General features: G+C 41.7%; 1 protein-coding gene across 1 annotated transcript; it reads right to left on the bottom strand.

The window, feature by feature from the left end:
* Positions 1 to 6,092: 6,092 nt before the first annotated feature.
* Positions 6,093 to 8,436, bottom strand: LOC107572838 (cerebellin-1-like). The gene is made up of 3 exons (XM_016259270.1): positions 7,946 to 8,436; positions 7,699 to 7,818; positions 6,093 to 6,711 (listed from the first exon to the last, which is right to left on the bottom strand). Exons 1-3 carry the CDS (start codon positions 8,201 to 8,203, stop codon positions 6,514 to 6,516), a joined length of 576 nt encoding a protein of 191 aa, XP_016114756.1. The 5' UTR covers positions 8,204 to 8,436; the 3' UTR covers positions 6,093 to 6,513.
* Positions 8,437 to 11,570: the final 3,134 nt, after the last annotated feature.

The raw sequence follows: 11,570 nt of genomic DNA, 5'->3' as shown, positions 1-11,570 counted from the left end.
TTAACGGCTCCCTTAAGGTATTTGTTGAGAGAAGAAGCTGACTGGCAGTGGAGCCCTGACCATGATAAGGCTTTAGAAAATCTCAAGGTAGCCTTAACTCAAGCACCAGTATTTAAGTATTATGACCCAGCCAAACCATTGGTTATTCAAGCTGATGCATCAAAGGATGGATTATGAGCTGTGCTTATGCAAGATGGGCATCCCTTGTATTACAGTTCGTGGGCATTGACAGACATTGAGAAAAATTATGCACAAATTGAAAAAGAGATGCTTGCCATTCTGTTTGCTGTCAAGTATTTTCTTCAGTATGTGTATGGTTAAGGAGTAAAGTGCAGTCTGATCACAAACCACTGGAGGCTATTTTTCGAAAAAATAAATAATAATAAAGCACCAGCAAGATTGCAACGAATGCTTCTTCGAGTACAAGGCTATGATCTGAGGAGGTAATTGCATGATGATTGCAGACACATTGTCATGAGCAACAGTGAGAAAACAAGAGGTTGAGGATAACGGAAACCTGTTTCAGGAAAAAGTGGTGTATTCACTAGAAGCCACTAATTCTCTAAGTTCAGAAATGCTGAAACAACTAAAAGAGTTGAGTCAAATGGATGAGGTCCTGCGAGCCATAAAAGAGGCTCATGTGAGTGGCTGGGGCAAGCAATGCAGCAAGTTAAAGGAAAAATTGCACAAATTCTGGTGAGTGCGACCTAACATCAGGATGCAGAATGATGTGCAAATGATGGGAGATAGGATCATCATTCCAGAGAAATTGAAGTCTGCTGTGTTACAGAAGTTACACATTGGACATCAAGGTGTACAACGGACTAAAGCACAAGCAAGACAAGTTGTTTTTTGGCCTGGTATGGCGAAGGATACTGAGAGCATGGTGAGCAAATGTAGCACATGTCAGAAGTTCCAACTTCAAAATCAAAGAGACCTTTTCAATCACATGACATCCCTGATGTTCCTTGGTTAAAGCTTGGAGCAGACATCTTTGAATTGCAAGGTCAGTCTTTTCTGCTGTTAGTTGACTATATGACTAAATATCCAGAAGTGTTAAATTTGAGAGATAAATCTACTCATTCAGTCATACAAGTTATGAAAGCAACATTTGCAAAATATGGCATACCAAAAGAAATTGCGAGTGATCATGTACAATTTGCAAGTCAAGAAATTAGAAAGTTTGCTAATATGTGGAGAATTAAGCTTGTGTTTTCCAGTCCAGGATATCCACAATCAAATGGACTTGCTGAGTGAACAGTACAAACTGTGAAACATGTTCTGAAAATGGCCCTGTGTTCTGGAGAGGATATACATCTGGCTTTGTTGTCACTACTGAATTCACCAGTTACAGGATTAAGTATATCTCCAGCACAAATGTTGATGGGACGAATTCTTTGCAGTATATACTGTACCGTGTTCCACCAAGATGTTGCGACAAAGATCTTTTGTGCAGGAGCACAGTAGATTGTTGGATCTACGCTCGTCAAAAGAGGTACTATGATTTCAAATCTAGAAGTTTGCCAGGACTCGGAGTTGGTGACACTGTACATATGAGAACGCAAGAAGGATGGTAACCAGCAACCGTACTCTCTAATGGCGCTTTTCCACTGCGTGGTACGGCTCGGCTCGGTTTGTGTTTCCACTGCAGTTTAGTATCGCTTTAGAGGGGGCAGGATTATTCACATGTTGTTATAGTTGCGCCGCCTCTACTACCACGACTCCTGAAAAACGTTTTCATTCCGCGTCGCCCCATCAAGCTCTCGCTGGATCCGCTCCTCTGCTATCAACGAGAGGAACGTCTGTACTTCCTCAACAGACAACAAAACAGCCACTTTTTGGTTGTTAAAAAAATGGTTCAAAATGGTTGCGTTCGATCCTTCGCTGGCTGTGCTGATTTAAATCTAGTGGTTCTTTTGTGTCGCAAGTCCAGTGACGCAGGTAGTGACGATTCTCTCCGGCCAATCCGTGATCAGCAGAGTTTACACGTCATGTTTTGGTAATGGTACGGTTCACCTGGAACCAGAGTTGCCAAGTCTGCGTATTATATTCTTTTTTTGTAAAGTTGCGTTAAAAAATCCTGGGTCGTGGTTTTTTGGGCTTATTTTAAAAAATATGGTTGCTTGATAGGAAAACCTTACAAGCAACTTCGTTTCTTTTCATTTATGTTCACTGTATTCTCCAATGCATTGATTGACACTCTGTCTGCTCACAGTTAATAGCCAATCAGTGCAAAAATATAAGTGCTCTGCACGCGCCGCCTTTTTGAACGTGATTTTTCTTCAATGAGGGATTGAAGAAAAATCACGTTCAAAAAGAAGGCGCGTGACGCTGTAATCCAAGCGATGATAGTAGTAGACGTAGAGGATTGGGATGACTTTTTTCCTTTATAAAGCAGTCTAATTTTTATTTTTACAATGTTTTTGTAATGTATTAATTATCACGGGCTGTAAAAAACAAACAAAACAAAAAAAAACAAGTAGGCCTATACAAATACTAGGAGTAGATTTGGTTCGAATAGCCAATATTTTAGTAGGCTATAAATATGTGGCTATGTTACAGTTCCCCTTTGAAGCTCTTGTGTTTTTCTCCTTTTCCATCTCTCCAATCCTATTCTGCTCACTGGTGATTGGAGATGAGTTTTGTTCCTGCTTTGTTGCAGTTTGCTGATTTTTATAAAATAACTTATGTTTTTGCTTTTCAGATAAAAGGGTAGTTTCAGTTTAATATGTTGCGGGCTCATTTATTAGTAATAAATAATTGATAATAAATAATATTGATGATAATAAATTCTAAAAAAATATTGGGCTTGTTTTTGAAGCTGCGGTTGCTTATTTGTCTCGCGAGAGTTGGCAACAGTGCTTGGAACCTCAACCGAGGTGGTACTAAAAAAAAGTACCAGGTACTGTACCCAGTGGAAAACCCCCAAAAGTGCACCGTAAGCACCATAAGAGAGAGGAGCCACGTTCTTACAGTGTGCAGTCACCAAGTGGTCAGCTCTTCAGATGAAATAGACGTAATTTGAGAAGGATTCACCCAGAGGTATTCAGAGCTGTAGCTGCTGAATCAAATCCATGTAGTAATGATGATCTATTTGTTGCAGAGGGACCAGAACAGTCTAATCCAGTGACTACAAATGTCAAAAACATCAGTATCTAATGAAAGCTGGAACCAACTGAACAAGTTACTTTGCCTAGTGTCACTGATGAATCAATGTTTCACGTGGTCACGTTGTCTTAAAAGAGGTGTGGTTTGTAATTAAAAGACACATGATTTGCAGGAAACATGGTGTGGCTGTGAGTCTGTCTGCAGTGAATTCATTAGCCCACAAACACTGAAAGAAACCCACATAAAGGACGAATATGACATTGTGAATCATGTGGCGCGGAGGATCCATTGTGCTAATCAGGAATGACAGTTCATGCGGGAATCTGGCGCCATAACCTTCCCAATCCCACCTCTCCATCTGTCCCACCGGAATCTAACGGGCACGGATCTGTATGGTCAGCATGTGTCGCATCTCTCCCAGTGATCTGGACAAAATGCCGTGGAATGAGTGGGTGGATGCAGAAATAACTGATGGTAGTTCCCTTCAAAACCATCGTCAGGTCGGAAAAGGCATTTAGACTAGCATTTAATATGCTATTTTATACACAAATCAAGCGTAGCGTTAGTTCTGGCAGGTCACGTTAGTCAAGCTCGCATCAGCTGACCTTCAGCTGATCCCCATCTACCTATGGGAATACGACACCCATCTAAGCATTCATATAAGGTCCCTCAGTATTATGAGCCGGTTTCGCATTGCTCAATAGCTAATTACACTCCTCCATCCTCAGCTCCTCCTCTGTCAGTCAGGATTCAGCCTTCTGATTCTCCTTGAATCAGACTAATTCTAAAATGTGTACATAAAATGATTGAACTTTAACAATATCTGCAATACATTTGTTAGTTCTGTTCTGTTTACCCTGGGGGGGTTATCGCTGCTCTCCCTGCTCTTATGCTAGGCTGCATGGAGGCGCAGGGAGTTCTTGCCCAGAACAGAACCATACCGCCAATCCAAACTGTATGCTAATTGTCAATCATCTTTGACGATAGTGGTCCTGACAGAAGTGCATTTTTGCTGTGCTTGTTAAAGCTGCGCTGTGTATTTCTGAACTAGTCATTTTGAGACAACTCAACGCAATCTTGGGAATTCGTAACTTTTTTTACTGGTGCTGAAGAGAAGTTAGGGATGGACCTTAAAGGGACAGTCCCCCGAAAAATGACTCAAACAAATGACTCACTCAAGTTGTTCCAAACCTGTTTGAGTTTCTTTCTTCTGCTAAACTCAAAAGAAGATATTTTGAAGGATGTTGGCAACCAGACAGTCGACGATAGCCATAGTATTTTATTTCCATACTATGTAAGTCAATGGCTAGTTACCAACATTATTCTAAATATCTTCAGAGCTACCTCTTTAAGGCTTCCTTTTTTTGTAAAATTGTATGTTTTCGTATGATTCACACCACGAATATTTGAAGCCAGAGAAGAGCGTGTACATTGGCTTTCAGACCTGCTGTTGAAGTGTTTTTTGGCTCTGACGTCTGTAGCCAGAACAACAGATGGCAGATAATGATGATAAATAGACTCTGCAGCCACTTGTGTCCATTTACACTCTGACCTTCTGGCAGAATGAAACCAGATGAATCAGGAGTCGTGTTACAGGTGAACAAGATAAGAAATAGTAACTAGTAGTTTTCAACACACTTCCCTTGTTGAGTAATCACAGTAAAGTAAGACAATTGTTTTGTATTACTAGTTTTCTGAAACATTGTTTAAATATTCAAATAATTAAATATTTATTCATAATAAGACATGCACTAATTTGCATAGATTTCCAGAACATGAATCTACACACTTTAAAAGTCTTGTTTGATTTTGTTTGCATACTATTGTAGTTAAAGGTTTTTCCAGAGGGGATTCTGGATTTCTCTTTTTATTACTCCATAAATCAGAAAATACTGTCAACAGACAAAAAACAAATAGGCCAATTTACCAATAGGAATAACATGTTGTATAAAACCAGGCAAATGACAAAAGAACAAACCCCTCAGTAAAATCCCTCAGAATATAGATATGAATAAAACTGCTAAGTTTGGTGTCTGTAAGTGTTACTGATTTGGAGAAACAAACTCATTTAGAGAATAAAACAACTCTTTTGAAGATATGTACTGTAATTGAAATCCACAGATGCAAGCAGATGAAGTGAAATAAGATAAACACTTATAATGTGTATTTTTGGATGGTATACTAGCCACTAGCCTGAAAGAATACATATGAGAAAAATCTCAAAATTGATGAATACATGAAAAAATGATAGTACTAAAAAAAAGATGTTTTATGTAGTTAATATACATTTTGGCCAATAAGGATGATCGATAATTATTTATGTAATGATCAATTATGATGTAATGACTGATATTATAAATATATATCCTTTTGTTTGTTGTTTAAAACAAAGGAAGTGCCAACTAGCCACTAGCCTGAAAGAATACATATGAGAAAAATCTCAAAATTGATGAATACATGAAAAAATGATAGTACTAAAAAAAGATGTTTTATGTAGTTAATATAAATTTTGGCCAATAAGGATGATCGATAATTATTTATGTAATGATCAATTATGATGTAATGACTGATATTATAAATATATATCCTTTTGTTTGTTGTTTAAAACAAAGGAAGTGCCATTCTAGAATCATTCATGCTTTAAGACTTCATCATTTTATTGTACAGTTAGATGTATTTGTTTTAAACATCAGTTTGTGATTTTTATTTTTATTTTTTTGTCCTTTTCAACCTCAGGCATCACACATTTCTTGCCTGCATCGAACAATTAAAATCATTGCCATTTTTGTGGCAAAATCTGCTGAATTGATATATGCTTTGTAGTAAAAATATTTGTAATTGATGTTTAATCACCAAAAATGTAATATTTATCTGGATTTATTGTGTACAACCTGCAGGAGTTTCACTTTTTTGTGTGTTTCCTTGTTTCCCCTTCCAGGTTTTTTAGTTAATTCTAGTCATTTATTTATTTATTTTAAGTGGATAAATTTTGCCTATTTAATTTGAATCTTAATTTAAGTTAATTGAAAATGTCAAAAACGTCCAAAATTTAGGTTACAGGATTGCAAAATGAGCAAATTCAGAATGAAAACAACATTTATTATATATTTAATTTGACATCCTGAGGTTATTGATCACCAAAATCTGAAGGTTTAGCATCGTTCACTGACACTTTGTTAAAAAATGAACATTTTTGAACTCCTTTTTAGTGGAAAGTGCCATAGAACATGCATCCCTGACCTCAGCAACAGCTTCATGCATAAAGAAAAGATGCAGAGAAAGAAGCCCAGCATGAACAGAAGAACCATCATTGTCTGAACACTTATGAACTCTTTCTCGTACAAACACGTCCTTCTGCTGAATATGTTCTTTCTATCAATGCCTGTTTTCTGCATGAACTTCTTTCTATAAGGGAAAAACCAGGAAGCCAGAGAAGGTGGAGTATTTCCAGCCACCCATCAGGTTTCCTCTCTCCAGTTTGAGGCAGGCCTTGTCTCCTCTCTCCATCGTAATCAGACCGGCGTTGGTCGCTGCTTCACGCGTCACATCCTGATCACCGGCGAAGGCCGAGACCACCGGCCAACCGTTCAACACCAGGCTCACCTGCACGGAGTCAGAAAATAGGGACTTCTTATAATATTGTAATATTATTTTCAATAGAATTTTACGGCCATTTGAGCAATGAACAATTATTGTGCAGTGTTGGCTCGCTGAGAAGCAAAGCCAGTTGGGAACTGCTGATCCAAGCAGTTTTCATTAGTAGGTACGTCTCATTTGTCACTACAAAAGATTTAAAAAGACAATTAAAGGAATAGTTCACTCAAAAATGCGAATGTGCTGTAAATGTGCTCACTCTGAGGGCATCCCAGATCAGGATGAGTTTGTTTCTTCATCAGATTTGTAGAAATGTAGCATTGCATCAGTGTCTCAGCAATGGATGCTCTGCAGTGAATGGGTGCCGTCAGAACGAGAGTCCAAACAGCTGATAAAAACATCACAATAATGCACAAGTAATCCACAGCACTCCAGTCCATCAGTTATGAGTCCATAATCCATAATAACGCTTCCTCCAGTGAAAAAGTCCATTCGCACATCAAAATCCAGCCATATATTTGTTTAGAGCTGTTTAAATGCTGCTTGATCTGTGCAGATTTCTCTCCGGATTCAGACCAGAACACTTTTTCACTGGAGGAAGCGTTATGATGAATTAAAGACTCGTATTTTAGTTAAAAATGTCTTAATGCTGGATTTGTTTCAGCTTTTGTCTTCTCCAGATGTTAACTGATGGACTGGACTGCTGTGGATTATTGTGATGTTTTTATCAGATGTTTGGACTCTCATTCTGACGGCACCCATTCACTGCAGAGCATCCATTGCTGAGACACTGATGCAATGCTACATTTCTCCAAACCTGACGAAGAAACAAACTCATCCTAATCTCGGATGGCCTGAGGGGGAGCACATTTTTGGCTGAACTATTCTTTAAACATTCAGAAAATATTTAAAAGACAATAAGTATTCATAAAACAACAGATCTTTTTCCTGCGCAAGTGTTCATGAATGGTACCCTGAATGGATCTTTTGACTCACCTGTATAGTTTGTCTGTTATAAACTTTCACCACATTGAAACTGAAGCTGTACACTCCTTTTCTAGGAGCCTGGAAAACACTCCGTGCTGGATCGAAATGACTCCCAACGTTTACCAGAACCTTTGATGAAATACAAAAAGACACATGGAAACCAGGACCCTCTGATGTCTTTCAGCACTTGTCGGCTAGTGCGCTGCTGATAAAGCAGCTAAAGGAAGGAGCGGTCACATATCCAATGCTTCATTACCTGGTCGAAGTATATGGTCATGGTGTGGTTGCTCATCTCAGATGGTTCGTGGTTGTTGTTCCGCACAGCCGAGAAGGCGATGCGGTCGCTTCCGGAGCGCACTGACATTCCCAAAGCATTCCCGGCAGGTTCTGTGGTTGGAGTGGAGTCGCAAACTACTAAACATTTCCCTTCCAGCATGATGGGCTCTGTGTCATTCTGGCCCCGAACCAGCAGGGGGCCCATGAGACAGAGAAGCGCTAACCGTGTGCCGCTCATCCTTCTCAGATGATTCTGATCCACCGGAGTATTTGAATACGTTGATGTTTTAGTTCGTCCTTTAGTTGTGTTTCACTGGCTGCTCCTTCTTTATATCCAGTGGTGAAACACTAGTGAACAAAGGCCTTCCCGTCTAGACCACAAGACCATGTCGAGATGCAGAGTGAGAAGGGCAGATCAGAAGATTTGTGTGCAGTTACACATTTGATTATTATGCACTTCAGCGTTTGCATGTGTTGTAAGTCACTGGACCACCACTACTCACACAGACACACTGGCCATCTGGACCAGACATCCCTTATGAAGAGACCATCTGCCTTCCCATCATGATGCCACACACACACACACACACACACACTGGTATTCCTATCATTATGAGTTAAATATATAATAATGCTGAGAAACTTATGTTTTTTTTCAAATATGAAATCATGAATATAGAAACATGAAAAAAGAAAAATATTAAATTATAAAATATATACTTTGTCATGACAAAGACCAAATTTAAATTTAAATTGTAAAAGGTGCATACTGTTGAATTTGAGTAGTGAGGGCCTAAAAAGTGAGTTGAAAAGCAAAGCGTTTCAAAGTCATCTGCATCCTAAAATAAATTTAAAAAAGCAAGCTAGCCAAAAAACTAGGAAGGGCCTAGTTCGCCTGATACTGCTGGTTTCAGGTGCTCTGGGAAAACAGAGAACTCAACTCTCACATGAGAGGAGAACTCCGAATTCAGGAAGGAGTAGCGTGCTCATAGGCAACCCTTTGATAAATGGGAGCACTGCTAAACACTACCATGAGAACAGCCCATGGAGCGAGGAACTCCTCAGAAGGGAGATAATGCAAACGCTCGAAAGAAAGCACCATGCTCACAATAACCCTCAATGGTGAGGGGAGCGTTTCAAAGTCATCTGCATCCTAAAATAAATTTAAAAAATAATAAAAAAAAACGTCTCAGGTTACGTATGTAACCATGGTTCCCTGAGTAGGGAATGAGACACTGCGTCCTCTAGGGGTCGCTATGGGGAACGCCTCGTCATGACCCCGTGTCTGAACCATGACGTCACTACCGGTGCGACTATAGTATATATAGGCGCCGGGAGAACACATCATCCACTTCTTCGTCTGAAGCTTGCGTCCAAAGCATGGCGGGGAACCCAAAGGACGCAGCGCCTCCTTCCCGAGACACTGCGTCCTCTAGGGGTCGCTATGGGGAACGCCTCGTCATGACCCCGTGTCTGAACCATGACGTCACTACCGGTGCGACTATAGTATATATAGGCGCCGGGAGAACACATCATCCACTTCTTCGTCTGAAGCTTGCGTCCAAAGCATGGCGGGAAACCTAGAGGACGCAGTGTCTCGTTCCCTACTCAGGGAACCATGGTTACATTCGTAACCTGAGACATTCCCTTTCAAGGGAACTTCGAACTGCATCCTCTAGGGGTTGCTATGGGGAACGGTAAACCCATGCCACCATGCTGAGGGGAGTGCATGCCAGAAACCATGGCGAGCACTAAGTACCAACTCTACCATAGCCATGGGAGTCGCCCCTGGGATGTTAAGATGTCTGTCAGTGACATTATCCCCTATGGCCAAAGGCTTAGGCTACATACCCCAAAATTGTACCTATTAGGGCCAGAACTCCTGAGCCCGGGGTAGAGCTCAAGGCTTGGAATCAGGAATAGATTCCTTTAAGGGAATATGACCAAGAGCCTAGAATCATACTAAGTCTTGGCCTGTCACACAGAGGCTACTGCATGCCCTGCATATGCTGAAGGAACTGCTGAGCGCGACTTCGCCTCCCTGAACCACTGTCTCAACGGAGGTACCAAAAAGTTTGGAAGGCGAAACCGGAGCATTGAGAAGAAAGCCCCTCTCTTTCTTCCCGATATCTGCCAGGTTCACCCACAGATGTCTCTCCGTCACTACCATAGCCGCCATGGACCTGCCCATAGCAGAGGCGGCCTGCTTAGTAGCACGGCGTGCAAGATCTATGGTGCGGCGCAACTCAGCTACCTCATCAGGAGAAAGGCCATTGCCTTTATCCAGGTCTTTCAGCAGGTCAGCCTGATATGCCTGGAGCACCGCCATCGTGTGCAACGAAGCGGCAACCTGACCTGCTGCTGCGTATGACCTGCCATTCAAGCGAGATGTACCCTGAAAGGGCTTAGATGGCAAGGAGGGAGTCTTAAGAGAGGATGTCTCATCCATAGAGAAATAGCTGGCCAGCATCTCTTCTACAGGGGGCATCTTCTCATAGCCGTTTTCGCGCATCGCCTCGATGTTGGCATAACTCGTATGCTGGAATCGATGGATGCATGAGGAAAATGGCCTCTTCCATTCATTCTCGATCTCTGTATGGAGATCAGGAAGAAAGGAAGGCTCACCTGAGCTGGAGGGTTATGGCCAGAAAGATAACGCTCATCGAGACGACCTCGCAACGTCACTTTCTTTGCCCGCTTCCACGGCAAGTCAAGCCTCGCCGTGGCACAATCCATAACTTCCAAGAGCTCATCATACGCAGAGCAGGAGGATTGGGAAGGCTCAGCCTCAGCTTCTTTGCCCTCCTCAGACATTTCCTACTCTTCCTGGGCTGAACCCAGCAGAGCACTGGCCCCTGAATCAGACGATGTTAATGAAATAACATCATCCTCCAGCGGCTCACTCTCGTCCACAGCCGACGAGCATGAGAGAGAAAGCCCCTCTTTAAACTCATCGGCCAGATCCACCTGCGATCCCCATGAGCTCATTTTCCTCCGTGCCTCAGCAGCGGTGGGTCCTGAACCGTGGGAAGCAGATGGCTGCCCCTCTTTCCTCGAAAAGAGAGACAAACTAGAGCGGAGCTTATTCATTGAAAAACGCTCGCAGTGCACGCAGATTGCCCCCTCGATGACATTGCGTGCATGCTCTTCGCCCAAACAAATAATGCATAGATCGTGTGTGTCATCAGATGTTAAACAATGACAACACGGATGCACACATTCTCTAAACCAGGGTTCCTCAAATCTTGCCCTGGAGGGCCAATGCGCTGCAGAGTTTAGCTCCAACCCTGATCAAACTCACATACCTGTGATTTTCTTATGATCCTGAAGACATTGATTAGCTTGCTAAGGTGTGTTTGATTAGGGTTAGAACTAAACTCTGCAGGAAAGTGGATCTCGTGGGACAGATTTGAGGATCCCTGCTCTAAATGCTTTGCTAGTGCTCGCCATAACAATATGAATAGAGATCGCTCTTACCACGGAAATGCATGCTTCAAACAAAACAGTCAGTGAAGAAGAAGTTCTCCCGGCACCTATTTATACTATAGTCGCACCGGTAGTGGCGTCATGGCTGTCGCCGGCCGACATGTTGTTGGTGTTTTTTC

The sequence above is a fragment of the Sinocyclocheilus grahami genome, unplaced genomic scaffold (genome assembly GCF_001515645.1).
Source record: "Sinocyclocheilus grahami isolate Dianchi unplaced genomic scaffold, SAMN03320097.WGS_v1.1 scaffold1819.1, whole genome shotgun sequence".
In the NCBI taxonomy this organism is placed as follows: Eukaryota; Metazoa; Chordata; class Actinopteri; order Cypriniformes; family Cyprinidae; genus Sinocyclocheilus; species Sinocyclocheilus grahami.
The sequence above is the reverse complement of the archived record's forward strand: the minus strand, read 5'-3'. Positions and strand labels throughout refer to the sequence as shown.

Bases quoted from the DNA above. Each gene is read 5' to 3' on its own strand.
- LOC107572838 (XM_016259270.1), bottom strand. From the start codon at position 8,203: ATGAGCGGCACACGGTTAGCGCTTCTCTGTCTCATGGGCCCCCTGCTG. The intron at 7,819-7,945 runs GTAATGAAGCAT...ATTTCATCAAAG, and splicing joins TGACCATATACTTCGACCAG to GTTCTGGTAAACGTTGGGAG. The intron at 6,712-7,698 runs GTGAGTCAAAAG...GACTCCGTGCAG, and splicing joins ATAACAGACAAACTATACAG to GTGAGCCTGGTGTTGAACGG.